This window comes from Nannobrachium achirus, assembly GCF_963921795.1.
Source record: "Nannobrachium achirus genome assembly, chromosome: 9".
NCBI classification, from domain to species: domain Eukaryota; kingdom Metazoa; phylum Chordata; class Actinopteri; order Myctophiformes; family Myctophidae; genus Nannobrachium; species Nannobrachium achirus.
Genome location: NC_137818.1, coordinates 18,600,959 through 18,617,319, shown reverse-complemented (window position 1 = coordinate 18,617,319; position 16,361 = coordinate 18,600,959). Strand labels below are relative to the sequence as shown.

Below are 16,361 nucleotides of genomic sequence, written 5' to 3'. Positions count from 1 at the left end.
AAAACAATGGCTATAAATGTACAAAATGTCAAGATCGCAGGCAGTGCTCTCTTTGACGTTACTGACATCAAAGATTGGTCCATTTTGTTCCAAAAATGTGTTGTGCAAAAGTTGACCCGCTGGTGGCGCTATAACAGGCCAATGTAAGAAGGGTGGTATCTGCTCCTTGACCTATTGGGAATGTGTTTGCAAGATTTCACGCACATTGCAGGCTGTATTCATGATTTGAGGTGTTTTTGGCTTTGGACACTTTATCGCTGCTTGCAGCTATATTCATTATTATTATAATCTTTTTGTGTGTGTGCACTTCATAGGCATATTAGATAAAGGTCCTTAGATTGTGTGTAGAATGTTTCATGCAAATTGCAAAAAAAAATCCTAACGGGTTTAAGCGTTTCACAAACTGCTCAAAATGATATAGCGCCCCCCTTTGGCCAATTGGGGTAAGATTGGTTTTAGTGATATTTGGACTAACACTCTACATATTTGCCAAATGCCATGAACATGTTACTTTGCATGTATGATTTAGAGGCAGAAGAATAATTTGCATAAAACTGCAATATTCATTGAATTCATTTAAAAAAGCATGTTTCAATTTTAAAGAAATCCGATCTGACAGATCTTTAGATATCGGTCCAAAGTTCACGTAAAAAAAGTTTTGTGCGCGTGGAGCGAAAATTCCAGAATAAAAGCGGGTTTACGCGTTTTACAAACTGCTCAAAATGGCGGAAAACCGAAGGGCGGAGCTTACTTAACAACGACACAGATGTCTTCCGCTCGAGTCAAAGCACGCGTGTAACAAGTTACATGTCTTCAAACGAAACGAGTCATGACTTATGCCCATTTGAAGTTTGAATTTTCAAACGCTTCGTATAGCGCCCCCTTTTGGCCGATTGGAATAAAATTGGTTTCAGTGATACTTTGACTAACCCTCCACATCTTTGCCAAATGCCATGAACGTGTAACTTTGCATGTATGATTTAGAGGCAGAAGAATAATTTGCATAAAACCGCAATATCTATTGAATTATTAAAAAATGATATTTCACTTTAAAAGAAATCCGCCGAGATAAATCTGACCGTATTGGTCCAAAGTTCATGTGAAAAAAGTTTTGTGCGCGTAACGAAAAAAAACCAGGAGGAGATAGATTTTTACTGTTTTTCATATAATTCCGAATTGTGGGAGACCTAAAGGTCAGAGGTCAAAAGTTAGAGGGTAAAAGTTGTTCGGCATGAGGAGACGCATAAGTGTATACAGGTTTCATGGCTGTATGTATAACACAGCATGAGCTATACCTGTTCAAAGTTCGCACTTTCGAAGGCTTCCTACAGCGCCACCATTTGGCCGATTGCTATAAAAAATAATAGCACACTGCGCCACAGTAAGCTGAACACATTGATGTTTTTATTTTCATTTTCTCACTAAGTATGTAGGAGTAGAAAGGAACCGAAAATCCCGTCTACTGATTGCCTGCCTGATAGATAAATAAATATTGACAATATCTAAAGTGTGCTCGCCTTATAGGCGAGCCCACAAATAGCAGATCGGCTATTTTCGGCTAAGAGGTTTGATGTAGAGGGGAAAAAGAGCAGACCGAGTACAGAGTGAAAAGTCAAGTTTATTAAGTATTGACGGTTCAAGCGGTTAAATATCTGAAAACACGAACTGACATGAATCCAAAATACACTGATGATTGTGCTGTCAAACAATGAAACTATATGGATTCTATGATAAGGTTGTTGGGGTCCCTGCTTAATTTCTCTCTCTGCTAAGGAGAGACTGACGTGTCTGTGCCCCCCGGTGGAAACTGTTACTTTTCAGGATTCAAACGCTTCATGGCACGTTTCCAGGTTGCGGATCTGATACTTTTGATGCTTTCGTGTGACGCCGTAGTACAGTATGATCAATTGGGGCGTTAGTTTATTCAAAAAAAGTTAGAATATGGATTGTGACCAAGAAAAAGAAAACAAGCTTAAAGGAGTAGTTCACCCCCAAAATGACTTTTTTTCTATTGATTAGTCACACTATGGAGACTTGAGTTCAATAATATTTTTAGTTTTTTGTCGCATTCCTAAGACAAAAATTTGATTATAGTAAATTTACCCCCATTGATTCCGGATGGGGACCCCAGTCGATTTGGGTCCCCATCCGGAACGAATGGGGGTAAATTTATTGGGGTGAACTACTCCTTTAACTCATTTTGTGCTCCAGACATGAACGGGTTAAATGTCCAGCGCGCCGTTCGCCTGCTCCGTTCGCGGCCAGTCTCTTATTTTGAAGGCCAGAAGTCGATTGCGTAAACATTTCCTGTTTGACGTCATGACGTCATTCACCGGAAGCGATCGTCATCCCATGCGGTTGCTGTAATGGCCGATCGTTGCCTTTCAGCTTGTGTTTTTTCAGCGAGAATCTAATGCCATCCTTGGCTTCAAAAGTGTTTTTTGGAGAAAATGGACATTAAAGATGAGATCGACCGTCGGCCTCCATGTTAAGGGATTACTATTTTGTGCACGTGGATCCGCGATGATGATGAATCGGCGAGTCCAATCGTGCCAGGACTTTCCAACGGACCGTAGGGTAAGATTGCCAGCGTTACTCTATATACAGTATTTTACGCGAGTATACTCGGCACTCCGAGTACTCGAGTATTTTTCACAAGTATTCTCGGGATCGGCTACAAATGGGTTAAGTAACAAAAACGTGGTCCTCATGTCAAGGGCTGAGGTGGCGTCTGAAGAGGTGGGTCTTCCCAAAATTGGGAGTGATGAGATCTGCGTTACTGGTGATCCAGTCAGAGGATAATGAGAGGTTTCCGTGTGTGTTCCCTGACAGTGCACAAAGAAAGCAGCTCAGTGTGGGCCATGCCTCGGGCCCCTCCAGAAAGCAGCTCAGTTTGGGCCATGCCTCGGGCCCCTCCACAATTGTGTGGCTTTGGCAGGGAGCCGCGCGTTTGCGCTTGGCTCCTGCATAAACACAGTCATCACAGAAGAAAAAGCTCCCTGCCAACTGATGAGCTCTCCTAGAATAGAAACAATAACCAGATTGTTTCTTTTCTTTTTTCTTTTTTTCTCTTTTATATTACTGTCAGAATGCTTATCGTTGCTGTCAGGCAGAAACCTTGTATATCAGGGGTCTTCAACATGTTCAGGCCAAGAGAGAGAGAGATGAAGCAGGGACCCCCACAACCTGTTCATAGATTCCATATACTGTAGTTTCATTGTTTGTCAGCACAATCGTCAGTGTATTTTGGATTCATGTCAATTTGTGTTTTCAGATATTTAACCACTTGAACCGTCAATACTTAATAAACTTGACCTTTCTGTACTTAGTCTGCTCTTTTTCCCCCTCTAAACCTAAGCTCTTTGCCAAAAATAGCCGATCTACAAGCTCACAAGGTGTTGTGAGCTTGTAGATCTGCTATTCTTGGCTAAAGTTCTCAGAATATGGAAGCTAGGGTTCGAGTGGTTAATATGAAAAGGTTTCTATCACTCAAAGATTTGGAGGACCTCCTGTGGTAACTTTGAGGACCCTAACCCCTAGTGGTCCCGGACCACTGTTGAAGTTCCATGTTGTATCTCCATATTTCAACTTTGGAAGACTTTCTTCCTTCTTTTTGCTAAATGAACATCCTACTCATTATTATTTATTAGATCAGCTATTTAAGCTGATGTTTACTTTTTCTTTTTTTTACACAACTGGCTATGTCTGTCTGTCTGTCTGTGAGTTTCATGAATATTGAGCCAATGAAAAGCATTAACAACACTCTGACTGAGGAGGAGATACCTGGCCCACTGCCAGGGAACCCCACTTAAGTGTGCGTGCGTGCGTGCGTGCGTGCGTGCGTGTGTACATGGTGGCCTACACCAGTGTTTCTCAATCTTTCACATATCAAGGTCTCCACCTTAACTCTGACAGTCTACAAATGTACACTGTCAGAGCTATAGATTTATATGTGTCAATTTAGAGTTTAGACCCCCCTAAAGGAACCCACAGAGTCCCTGGAATCTGCCTACACTAACAGTACATACTGTATCTGTCATTTACTGCGTGTCACTCCTCACACATATCATGGTTGTCAGGCAGAGACCTTGTATCCCCTCGTTTCACCTTTTTATGTTTTTTGTAAATTATAAAGCTGTATCCACAAGTTTCCAATGTCCCATCGTGCATTGCACAGAAGGTGTGCGGCAGCTTCCGGCGCCGCAGCCGAGTGTGATTTACAAGCTCACAACGGTTGCATTTGCAACGCGACATGAGCTTGTATGTCTGCTGTTAACCGGAAGTGTCCCACAGATAATGCTACAGTAAATTCTCGCGGAAACAGGTGGATAAGTTTGCTAAAATAGCAGTTACAAGCGCGGTGAGCTTGTTTTGATTTACTATTTGTTCTAGTGGAGAAGAGATCAAGTAGAACTAAGACAAGTCATCTTATGCTTGGTTGCGCTGGTGGCATGCTATGACTGTAAGTAGTTCGGCTTATATTTGTTTACTGTTGAGAGAGAATACAATTTTGCACATTAAGTTAATCATCTGGGGACCCCCTAAAATACCGACCCACAGGTTGAGAACCGCTGAGCCAGGGGACCGAGGGAAGGACGGGGACAGACGAACGGACGGACCACCGTCAGAGCGCTCATCCTGTCCCCTCTCTATCAGCGTCCACCAGAGCTGCCTCTTCTTATCGGGAGGGGGTTCCTATACTTTCGTCTCTGTTTGCTTTTTGTTCCAAAGTCATTCCTTTTGTAGAAAAGACAACAATCTGGACGGTAAAAAAAAAAAGGTTCCACAGTCAGTTATCCTGTTGAACTGGAACTCACTGTTCGTATAACCACTGAACTATTCCTCGGATAGTTCAGACTTTCCGACGTGCAGCTTTCCGAACAAAGATTTGGGTTAGTGCTTTTCAGATGTTGCGAGTGATCATTTTGTAGTTGAACCGGACACTTTAGATGAAAAGTTCAGCGGTCGGAGACAGTATGGACAGCCCTAATTTACCTCTTATATTAAGCCCTTTTTAATGCGTTGTTGTACGATGACGCCGTGCGGAAATAAGCCCGGTTACTTTTCCAGGATTCAAATTTAAAAGTAGCAAAAGAGGCAGGTCTACTGCTACTTTTTACGCTTTTGTGCGACTCTTTAGGAACATCGCAGAGTTCTGGAGAAACGTTTTGAAAACCTTCAGCTCTAAATGTCCAAATCAGGGATGGCAGGTTGAAATCGGTCTAAAGCGGTCTCTCTCTCTCATACACGCGTTTTACTGCAAGGCTCCTGTCCTTCTCTCCTTACTGGAGCTGCTGGCTCTTATTTTGACACGCTCTCTTTCAAGCTTTAATCTCTTTGGCCGACCTCTGTCGGTCAGTGTGACAAGCTTGACTCTCCCTCTGTCCTCTCACTCCACTGTCCCCTCTCTCCTCTCCCACCCTCCCCTTTCCCTTCTCCATCCCCCTCCATCCCCTGTCCCCTCAGTGGCACCAATCTATCCATGATCTTATAAACACATCTCTGCACGTATGTACGAGGAGATACACCAAAACATGTCCCACCCTCATCTCTCTCTCTCTCTCTCTCTCTCTCTCTCTCTCTCTCTCTCCTCTACCTGACGGGATGGGATATGCGTCATGTTTGCTCCCCGCGTTGCGGCCCCAAGCAAACAGGAGGGGGGTTTTGATCGGTGTGTGTGTGTGTGTGTGTGTGTGTGTGTGTGTGTGTGTGTGTGTGTGTGTGTGTGTGTGTGTGTGTGTGTGTGTGTGTGTCTGTGTGTGTGTGTGTGTGTGTGTGTGTGTGTGTGTGTGCGTGTGTGTGAGGGTCAACGGCCTAACCGAAGGTCACCTCTGCTCCAGAGCGATAAAAAAAATCCAGAGCTATTTTGACAGCTGGCCTGACATCCACCCAATTCCCCCCCCCCCCCCCCCCCCCCCCCCCCCTGGCTTTCCCTCTGGCTCCGTAGATAAAAATGAGTCGATGAGTAAATTGGGTTTTCTGTGGAATGGACTTTGGGTTGTTTTGTTGGAAAGTTGAAAAAAACACATACAGCAGATCGCCTCACATCGTCCCTGCATTTCATCTGTCACGACAGGCATTTCTTATCATTCATTTTGTTGTTTAATCCACAGGTTCTCAACCTTTTCAGGATGCGACCCCCAAAATAATCATAGTTGAACTGGGGACCCCCCCCCCCCCCCCACCCTGACAAGCACAAATTGAGTCATTACATTTTGTAGCTATAACACGGTTCTATTGTGAAAATAGCAGATCGCGGGAGTCCTTCCGGTTCACGAAACAAGATGGCAGCTTGAACGTGGAGCTCCGTGACGGTGATAAAGAAATAACCTCGTGAATATCTAAATAAAGTCAAAGGGTGTTTAATTCAAAGTGATGAGCAGCGGGGTATCTACTAGAAGGAGAACGTATGCTTCCGTGACCACAAATATGGATGAATGGCCAGAACTCGGCGACGGCCAGAACGGCGGCGGCGGCGACACGGAGACCCAGCCGCCTGAGGACATGGTGGAGGAGGAGGAAGACGGCCCAAGCCTCCTAGACATACTAAAAGAGCTTCGGGGCTTCAGAAAGGACAACAAGGCACAGCTTGCTGAAATAAAACAAGAGCTGAACAAGACCAACAAACGGATGGACGAGGCAGAGAGCCGGATAGACGAAGTTGAAACGGTACTACAGTCAACAACAGTACTAGTGAACCGGCTTCTGCAGCGTCAGGCGGAGATGGAAGCTAAAATGGTCGACGCCGAGGGACGGGCAAGAAGGGGGAACATAAGACTTTATTGTGTTTCGGAAGAGGCAACAGCTGGCATACAAGGCAACGAAATGGGGGCTTTTGTTGAAACCATGTTGAAATTAGCATTAGACTTCCCAGCAGAAACAGACCTGGGGATTGAACGTTGCCACAGAGCCTTGGGACCGGCGCCCACAGACCCCGAGGCTAAACCGCGCTCTATCATCGCCAAGTTTGCAAGTTACAAAATGAAGGAGGAGGTGATTCGCCGAGCGTGGCAGAAAAAGCAGGTCTTCTACCTTGACAAGCGTTTTTTCGTCGACCATGACTACCCACCTGCTGTCCTCAAAGAGAGGGCAAAATACTCTGGAGCAAAGAAAGAATTAAAAAATCAAAAAATAAAATTCCAAACCCCCTACCCATTCAGAATGAGGGTATTCTACAGCGACGGGACCGTTCTGTACCAGAACGCAGCAGAGGCGACGGAGGACATGGCCGCGAGGGGTTTCCAGATCGACATCATCCCAGCTGCAACCAACCCAGACCAGCGTGAACTACAGCGTCTCTCAGACTGGAAAGTGGCAGAGAAGAGGAGGAACCGATCGGCGCCCCAGTCTTCATCCAATGCAAAGAAACCCAACGTTGCCATACAAAAGCTGCAGCAGTACAAACGACGTCCTACTGGTGCAAGAAGATAAGGGTTTGCAGATAAGTTCGTGATAAAGTTCTTGTTTTGTTTTCGAAGGGGTTTTTATTTGTTGTTTTTTTTTCATGAGGGATTTGTTGTCCTGTAATAATAATGGCCATTGATTTGATTTAATTTAGAAAGTATTGGAAGCCATAAGTCTCCTTTTATTTAGATTTTATTTTTATTTTCTATCAAAGCTTAAAGGTCACAATGTTTCAACACCAAGACCACACACGTTTATGCAGTCACTTCAAAGGGCCCTACTTTTAACCTTAGTTAGGAGCAGGCCATCCCTTTCAGGGGAGTTAGTCATCTTAAACCCCTCAAAGGCTCAAATAGACAGAGCCTCTTTTTTGGAAGACAACGAAAAATGTAAAATTAATCTATTCATTTCTTTTTCTTTTTTCTCTTTTTTCCGTTTTGTGATGTTTGTAAGAGGTACAGGGAAGCATATTGTTTTGAAATTTGTTTTTGTTATGGGGAGATATACAGAAAATCTAACACTTAAAGGGAACTATGGCTAATAATCAGGACTTGAAAATAATCTCATTTAATGTAAATGGAATTTTAAGTCCGGCCAAGAGAAGTAAGATCCTGAGTAAAATGAAAAAGGAGAACGCACAAATTGTATTTTTGCAAGAGACTCATCTTAACTCGATTGAACATGAAAAGTTGAAAAGAATGGGTTTCTCCAAGGTGTATTACTCATACTATAGGACGGGGCACAGGAGAGGAGTAGCTATTTTATTTTCTCAAAAAATTCCCTTTGAATTAATTTCCGAAATAAAAGATAAAGAAGGAAGATACATACTAATCTCTGGGAAGATTGAAGGTATCCCAATCACACTACTGAATGTGTATGCCCCCCCAGGCAGTGATTTCAATTTTTACAGGAAAATGCTAGATTTAATGACAGACACCACAGGCCTGGTTATAGCCGGGGGAGATTGGAATATTAGGCTTCAAAGGTCAGACACATCAAAACAATTTACTCAAACCTCCCTACATAGGAAATTTAAGGTACTTATGACAGAGCTCGGAGTTATAGATCTTTGGAGAGACTTCTACCCTACAGGGCGGGACTATACTCACTACTCTCACCCCCACTCCCTATACTCTAGAATAGATTATTTTTTTATTTTCAAAAAAGATAGGCATAGGGTTCGACACTGTGAAATAGGAAACATAGATTTGTCAGATCATGCCCCTCTTTCTCTCTCACTGCAACTGTCGGGTAGCCCTAGAAATACACTTTGGAGGTTAAACTCAAGCATTCTCAATAATTTAATTTTCAAAACCCAGATGAGGGAAGAAATAAAACAGTTTCTAGAAGAAAATGATAACGGTGAGGTCGGGCCAGAAATTGTTTGGGACACGTTGAAATGTGTTTTTCGCGGGAAAATCATTTCATATTGTGCATCTAAAAAGAAGGAAAGACAAGTGAGGCTAATTGAATTAAACAGACAATTGAAGGAGCTTGAAACAAAACATAAGGAGGAGCAAACTCAGGAACTCATCTCAAAATTGAAAGAAACTAGGACTCAAATAAACATTTGTTACACACAAGAATTAGAAAAAAAGATGATATTCACAAAACAAAGGTATTATGAATGTGGTTCTAAATTCTCTAAACTCCTGGCAAGAAAATTGAAACAACAACAGGCGGATAATACAATTTACAAAATCAGAGACCCTGATTCCAAAAACATTGTATATAAACAAAGTGACATACAGCTAGCCTTTCAAAAGTTTTACAAAAAGTTATACACACAGCCACCTTTAAAAGAAGGACAAGAAATAGAACAGTTTTTGGACTCACTTGATTTACCTACCCTAACTGAAGGTCAAAGTAATGAAATGGTATCCAGAATAACTGAAGAGGAGGTAAATGCCGCCATCTCCAGGTTGAAAGCGAATAAGACACCTGGACCCGATGGGTATAATTCCGACTGGTTCAAAACCTTCAGACCAGAGCTAACCCAAAGTCTAGTTAAGGTTTTTAACGAGGCTTTAATAAAAGGTAAAATTCCTCCATCATGGAGGGAGGCTACTATATCAGTAATACCTAAGGAGGGTAAGGATAGATTGGACTGTGGTGCATATAGACCTATTTCGGTCCTTAACACTGATTATAAACTGTATACGTCTATTCTTGCCAGGAGGGTTGAGGCAGTGATTTCCTCACTCTGCCAGACATGCCAGACAGGTTTTATCCCTTTAAGAACTACACACGACAATATCAGACGCTCGTTACACATACTTAGCCACATACAGGAGCATAAAATACCGGCGGCTCTGATCAGTCTAGACTGCGAGAAGGCTTTCGATTCTGTGTCTTGGAGCTTCTTATTTAAGGTTCTGGAGAAGATGGGGTTCCATGAGGTGTTCATTAAAGGAATTAACACATTATATGACAACTCTGTAGCCCGAGTCAAGGTAAATGGTTACCTATCGGATAAAATTGAGCTAAAACGTGGGACAAAACAGGGATGTGGGCTGAGTCCGGGACTCTTCGCGATTTTCATAGAACCATTGGCCCAATGAATTAGACAGTCGGATAACATCAAAGGCATTTCTATTAAAGGGGAACAACACAAATCGGCGTTATTCGCAGACGATGTGTTGATATATCTAAGTCAACCATCAGAGTCACTGCCTGAACTGTTTAAACTTTTGGACGCTTTTGGAACATACTCAGGCTATAAATTAAACGTTCAGAAGACTCAGATTCTGACCCTAAACTATGCTCCAACAAAACAATTACAAGACAAACTCAATTTGAAATGGGGACAAAACACATTAAAATATTTGGGCATATTGCTACCAAAAGAAATGTCCACATTGGAAAAAATTAATTATGGTCCCCTGCTGGCGAAAATAAAATCCGATATTCAGAGGTGGAACTCCAATCCTTATATGAGCCTTACGCAAAGAGTTGAAACTGTTAAAATGAACATTCTCCCAAGATTCCTGTTTTTGTTTCAGGCTCTTCCATTTGAAATCTCAACAAAACAATTCTCTGAATGGGATAAAATGATATCACGCTTCATCTGGCAGGGTAAAAAACCTAGGGTTAGGTTCAAAACTTTACAATTAGCAAAAGAGAAGGGTGGAATGGCTGTACCATGCCTCAAAGATTACTACTACTCTTCCCAAATTAGACCATTGATTAATCTATGTAACCCAGGGTACCATGCCAGATGGAAGGATATAGAGGTGTCACTAATCAAGGATCCCCCAATTAAAGCAATGCTTGGCAATAATGATCTATCTAAATTCATAGATAAAGAGAAAAATCCCTGGATAAAATTTCAAATAAAGGTCTGGAAGTCTGTTAGAGATGAATATGGTTTATGGAGTATACTCAAAATAATCAGATGGTGTGCATATGATCCTGATTTTAAACCCAATCAATTAGATTCTAGATTTAAACACTGGCAGTCTAAAGGAATAACAACATATTATTCAATAATTGAAAAAGGTCAACTAAGAGATTTCCAGACACTAAAAAGAAAACACAATTTGGAAAAGGAGGATTTTTTCAGGTATCTGCAATTACGAGATTACTTTAACCAAAAGGTTAAGCCATCATTAGATTTGGAGGATCCTATTCTGAGAGTAATTATTGACGCTCACTCCTCAGGTCCCAACAGAGGTATCATTTCCAGATTGTATAGTGGACTTATGTCTAAAAAGGGTTATTCAACAGAATATGTGAAAAACAAGTGGGAAAGTGAAGGTAACTTTGAGATATCAAATGAGGAATGGGGTGGTTGTTTTGATTCCCAATGGAAATGTACCAACTCCCATTCGTGGAGGGAATTTGGTTGGAAATGTTTGATTCGATTCGACACCAAAGCAGAAGAGACATTTTGCAGGGGAGGACGCAACGTGTTGGAGACGGTGTGGCAATCAAAACGCCAACCACTGGCACATATTCTGGGACTGCCCGGTAATAAGGCCTTTCTGGACAGAAATACACAAGGCACTGGAGGACGTGTTTAAGGTGAAAATACCGTTTCAATTTGACATCTTCATACTTGGGAAAACTGACTTCCACAATGGTCATCTCAATACCTACCTGTTCCATATTTTGCTGGTTGCCTGCAAAAAAAACATCACCAGACACTGGCTACTTCCCGACCCTCTTAAAAAGGAGGATTGGGCGGATATAGTGAATGACATATATATAATGGAGAAAATCACCTTCTCACTCCGCCTGCAAATGGAAAAATTCCTAAAACTATGGTCGGACTGGGCTAGTTATGCAATAAGGACTGGGTCTGGCTTTAGTATAACATGGTGAAACTAAATGTTGTTCCTTTTATGCAGGTATTTACTTTCAAATGTAGATCTTTTGCATGTTTATTTTTTATTTTTCTTCCCCCTAACACAAAGACATAGCTGGTAAAAAGCCACAATGTTCTCTTTGGTTTTTCTGACATTTCATTTTCATGTCTGCTTCCCTGACCTCAATGTAAATAGTACATGCTTTTATTTTATTTTATTTTATTTTCCTTTTATGTTTGTGTGTAAAAAAAGAAAATGGATGGTAATTTAGGAAGAGTTTTATTCAGAAACAAAATCATCCTCTACCAATGTTATACATGTGTATATATTTATATATAGATGGAATTTTGTGACAGGATGTAATTATTTTTCCCTAAATAAAGAATTGCAAAAAAAGAAAATAGCAGATCGCAATGCGAGGCGTTGTGAGCATGAAGATCAGCTATTTTCACAATTTCGGCTTCTAATTGTTTACACTTTGGCCAATGTTTAATTTGTCATTTTAGAGGTATTAAAAATACTTTAGATCTGTGCAGATACCCTCTATACACTTAAACGTTATGTTGGTTTGTTTACTGTTGAGTGAGAAAACAACATTGCACATTAAGTTAATCATCTGGGGACCCCCCCCCCCCCCAAAATAATTTGGGGACCCCTCTGGGGGTCCCGAGTCCCGACCCACAGGTTGAGAACCACTGGTTTAGTTTGTTGTTTGTGTTTGTCTCTCATTGTCACGCCTGTGTTTTTATTTTTCTTCTGTATTGTTGTTTGTTCATCTAGTTTTATTTTATTTCATAGTTTATTTCCTTCATAATTATTTTTGTGTTTGATTCCTTTATTTGTGTGTTTTCAGTTGATTTCATTGGTGGATTTGACCCATTCCCACTCTACCATGTCAATGAGAAACCATCTCATCTGCTCTTAAAGCCCATGTACCAGTAAGTATGGCTGTGGAATAGTCAGCTAACATGCACACAACTCCAAAAGGCACCAGCGCTTTTCATCCGCTGTCATTTTTAACCTTTAATTAACCTAGATAGATAGATAGATAGATAGATAGATACCTTTATTATCCCAAGGGGGAAACTTAAAGCCATCATACAAATGTCTTCTGAATGTTTTCTGAAAAACCTATATTGCTACAGTATATCGTTGCTGTCGGGCAGAACCCTCTTGTCTTCGTAAACTAACGCCTTACCTGATCATCATGCCACAGCGTCACGCAAAAGCATCAAAAGTAGCAGATCCACAAGCGACACGTTTTGCGCTGGAGAATCTGCTACATTTTTTAGTGCTTTTGAATTGGAATTCTGAAAAGTGACATTTCTGGACATACAGATGTGGCATTTCAAAACTTCACACGTCCTGCCATTGGCAATACGATTTCAAGTGGATTGGCTGAACATTGAGCTTGTAGATATAGGCTAGTTTTGCTATCTTTATGACCTTTTCTGACTTCAAAGTTTAAATCTACCTGGGGCACTGCTTTTCAATGGGAATGGATTGGTTTCTTGCCATTTGCAGGTATCTGCAAAAATACGCTCCATTCTCCACAAAAAAACAGAAAGGCAAACCAGGGAAAGAAACCTGTGGGAAAAATGCATATCGTCGTTGTCGGGTGGAAACCTTGTATGTCCAAAACCGTTCGTTTTGCATTTATCATTTTAAAAATGATTTAGGTGCGAGGTGTTGTGTGCTTGTAGATCGGCTGTTTTCACTAGTCTTGTGTGACAGTCTTGTATGATGAAGCAGGGCTTTACTTTATGAAAAAACATAAATATTTGAAACTTGGAGATACGAGGTTTCTGCCCGACAGTGACGATATGCAGGAAAAGTGCAGTAAATACTGAAGAGTTGAAACGGTGGCCACCTGTATGAGGTTTCCACCCGACAGAGACGATAAACGCTAAAATCCAAAATGACACGGATGCTTTCTTGTTTTTTGGAGCGGTGAAAGCGCTCCCAATAGACAGGTATATCCGTGGGTGGGTGGCTGGGTGGGTGGCTGGGTGGCTGGCCGTGTCCGTAGCCTGGCAATACCTTGAGTGGCCACACACAACACACTAGTTAAAGGAGGGGCGCTGTTTTGTGCAGGCCAGGCACACTCACCACTCACTCACAGGCACAGTTTACACTCACTCACTCACTCACATGGGGTACAGCTGCTCAAATTCACCGCTCCACTTCGAACCGAGGTTTGATTTTAATGGGTTAAACTGGAAAAAAACAACTAACTACAAACTCAGCCTAGACGAGGGTTTGGTGTCCCTTTAAGTCAGTTTGGGAGCGACGAGTGTACAGTGAAAGTAACAGTACCGGTATGTGTGTGTGTGTGTGTGTGTGTGTGTGTGTGTGTGTGTGTGTGTGTGTGTGTGTGTGTGTGTGTGTGTGTGTGTGTGTGTGTGTGTGTGTGTGTGTGTGTGTGTGTGTGTGACTGTGTGTACTAACAGTACGGTGCACTGTTAGTTCCAGGCAGGAAGTGTCAGTGGTTTGGGAGTAAACAACATTGTTAAACCTGCTACATCCTGTCACAGGGCTGCGGGGGAATACGAACGCTTGTCATGACACACTTGAGAACAAAAAAGTATTTTTTTTTTAAACCTATGTTTCTATGTCAGTGGTGCTCAAACCTTTTAAAATTATATGCATTTGGCCACAGACCCCCATCTCAAAATATTTCGTTCCAAAGACCCCCCAGAAGCAAAATTTGAGTTACAAATGTTCGCTTAAAAAATACATTATATTCAAAGACATTTTCACGACTTTTCAAGAATAGCAGATCTACAAGCTCGCAGCGCGGCACTTGGTGCCGCGCTGTGAGCTTGTATATCTGCTATTTTTCAACAGCTAAAGCATATAATAATTAAGGCCCCTCCACCTTGGGCCTATAGTGACTCAGTCCCACTTTTCCCCCCATTGTGACGCCCCTGGTCCCAGTCGTGTGTTCTGTCCGCCTGATGACGTAATGTTATTCATGCTCCAGACCGGATCAGAAAACACCCTAAGATGGCATTGATCCCAGGCTATAGGCAGGGGTATATTTTGGGCTCTTACACCGGGACGGGTGTCGTTTTTAACCCTCTGTCTTCTATGTGTTCCCTCCAGGTCTACGTAAATAGAGAGAGAGAGAGAGAGAGACAGAGTGTCCTGCAGAGGGCGCCGACGGACGGGACGCCACACCGAAAAATTCCCACACAGACACACACACGCACACACACACGCACACGCACACGCACACACACAGACACACACACACACACACACAACAACGGCTGTTCTCCTGACACATTTTATGTGTCCTACTTTTTTCGCCACCGGTGCCCCGGGGCGGTGGATGGAATGCTGCACATTCCTGCCTTTCTTGATTTCCATCTCTTTTCCGAGTAACTTTCAGACATGTTATTTTCACTGCTACGGTGATGGGTGGTGCACTGCCTGCCTGCACTCCCTTCCAGTGTTATAGGTCCGGTCCATTGTTTTTGGAGTGTTTGGGACGAAAGGGTCGGGGTGGGGTTGGAGTTTGTGTGTGTGTGGGAGTGAGGGGGTGGTGGTGGTGGGGGTGTTACAGTGTAACAATGCCTGGTATTGTGTACTTGGAGGGGGGAAAAGAATCAATCGTTCCTTTCTGAGTTTTTCTACGCTCTGAAGTGCATATTTTACATTGACCATGCTTTGTGTTTGTCTTAAAGGGATATTTATCTCTTTCAAACATGTTTTCAGACCAGTTTTTTTAAGTTGCTTGATTCAGTATTTACATAATTTGATATTCATTTTATCAGTCACACCCCCTTCCTATATAACCCATTGTAACTTCAATTTGCGTTGAACCCACTCAACTTTTTTACCCTCACACATTAGGACAGCGTCATTCACCATGACCCCAGGACGTCTGTTTTCTCAGTGAATCTAACATAGTTTAAAATGGACTTTGAAGTTACAACGGGTGCATAATAGAAAGGAGGCACGTGGTGATAAAAATGAATATCACATTGTCTAAATAATGAATCAAGCTAACTGCCTGGGTTGCTGCTCACACAAAAGCCAGAGTGACCACCAAACATGTTTTGAAAGTGAAATATCCCTTTTAATGCTAAGAACATGACTGCCAGTGGAGAACATGTACAGCATACAGTATAATATATATATATATATATATATATATATATATATATATATATATATATATATATATATATATGTATACAGTGTGGATATAATCATGGACTGATATAGCATTCCTACTCTGTGGCATTGTGTTCCAGAGAGGACCCGGGGTGGCTTTTAGAGAGTCTTATATTGCTGGGTTTGGCGCAGATCGCGGCCCCGGCCCGGAGGGGCCTGAATTATACAGTGGGGACTCGTGGAATGAGCCATTGTGTGAGTTTGGTGCCTGTTTACTTTATAGGGCCAGGATCTGCGTGCATAAATACACGACGCAAAGCGCAGGAAGGGGTGGAGGGGGAGAGCGAGAGGGAGGGAGAGAGAGAGAGAGAGAGAGAGAGAGAGAGAGAGAGAGAGGGAGGGAGAGAGAGAAAGAGAGTTGAGGGTGGGAAAACAACAAAGCATTGTAAAAACTTTGAACATTGAAATTGTGCTTGTAATGACCAAACCTGCCTACCGACAATATAACACTCACTGGTAGCCAGATTT

The 16,361-nt window shown here is 42.2% G+C and overlaps 1 protein-coding gene across 1 annotated transcript in view; it reads left to right on the top strand.

The window, feature by feature from the left end:
* nkain4 (sodium/potassium transporting ATPase interacting 4) overlaps positions 1-15,145 on the top strand; it is a 128,377-nt gene extending 113,232 nt beyond the window's left edge. The window contains exons 6-7 of the mRNA XM_080733634.1: positions 12,565-12,649; positions 14,817-15,145. Coding sequence (XP_080589760.1) covers positions 12,565-12,649; positions 14,817-14,826 — 95 coding nt within the window. The 3' untranslated portion in view covers positions 14,827-15,145. The remainder of the gene's footprint in view (positions 1-12,564; positions 12,650-14,816) is intronic.
* The last annotated feature ends 1,216 nt before the right edge of the window (positions 15,146-16,361 follow it).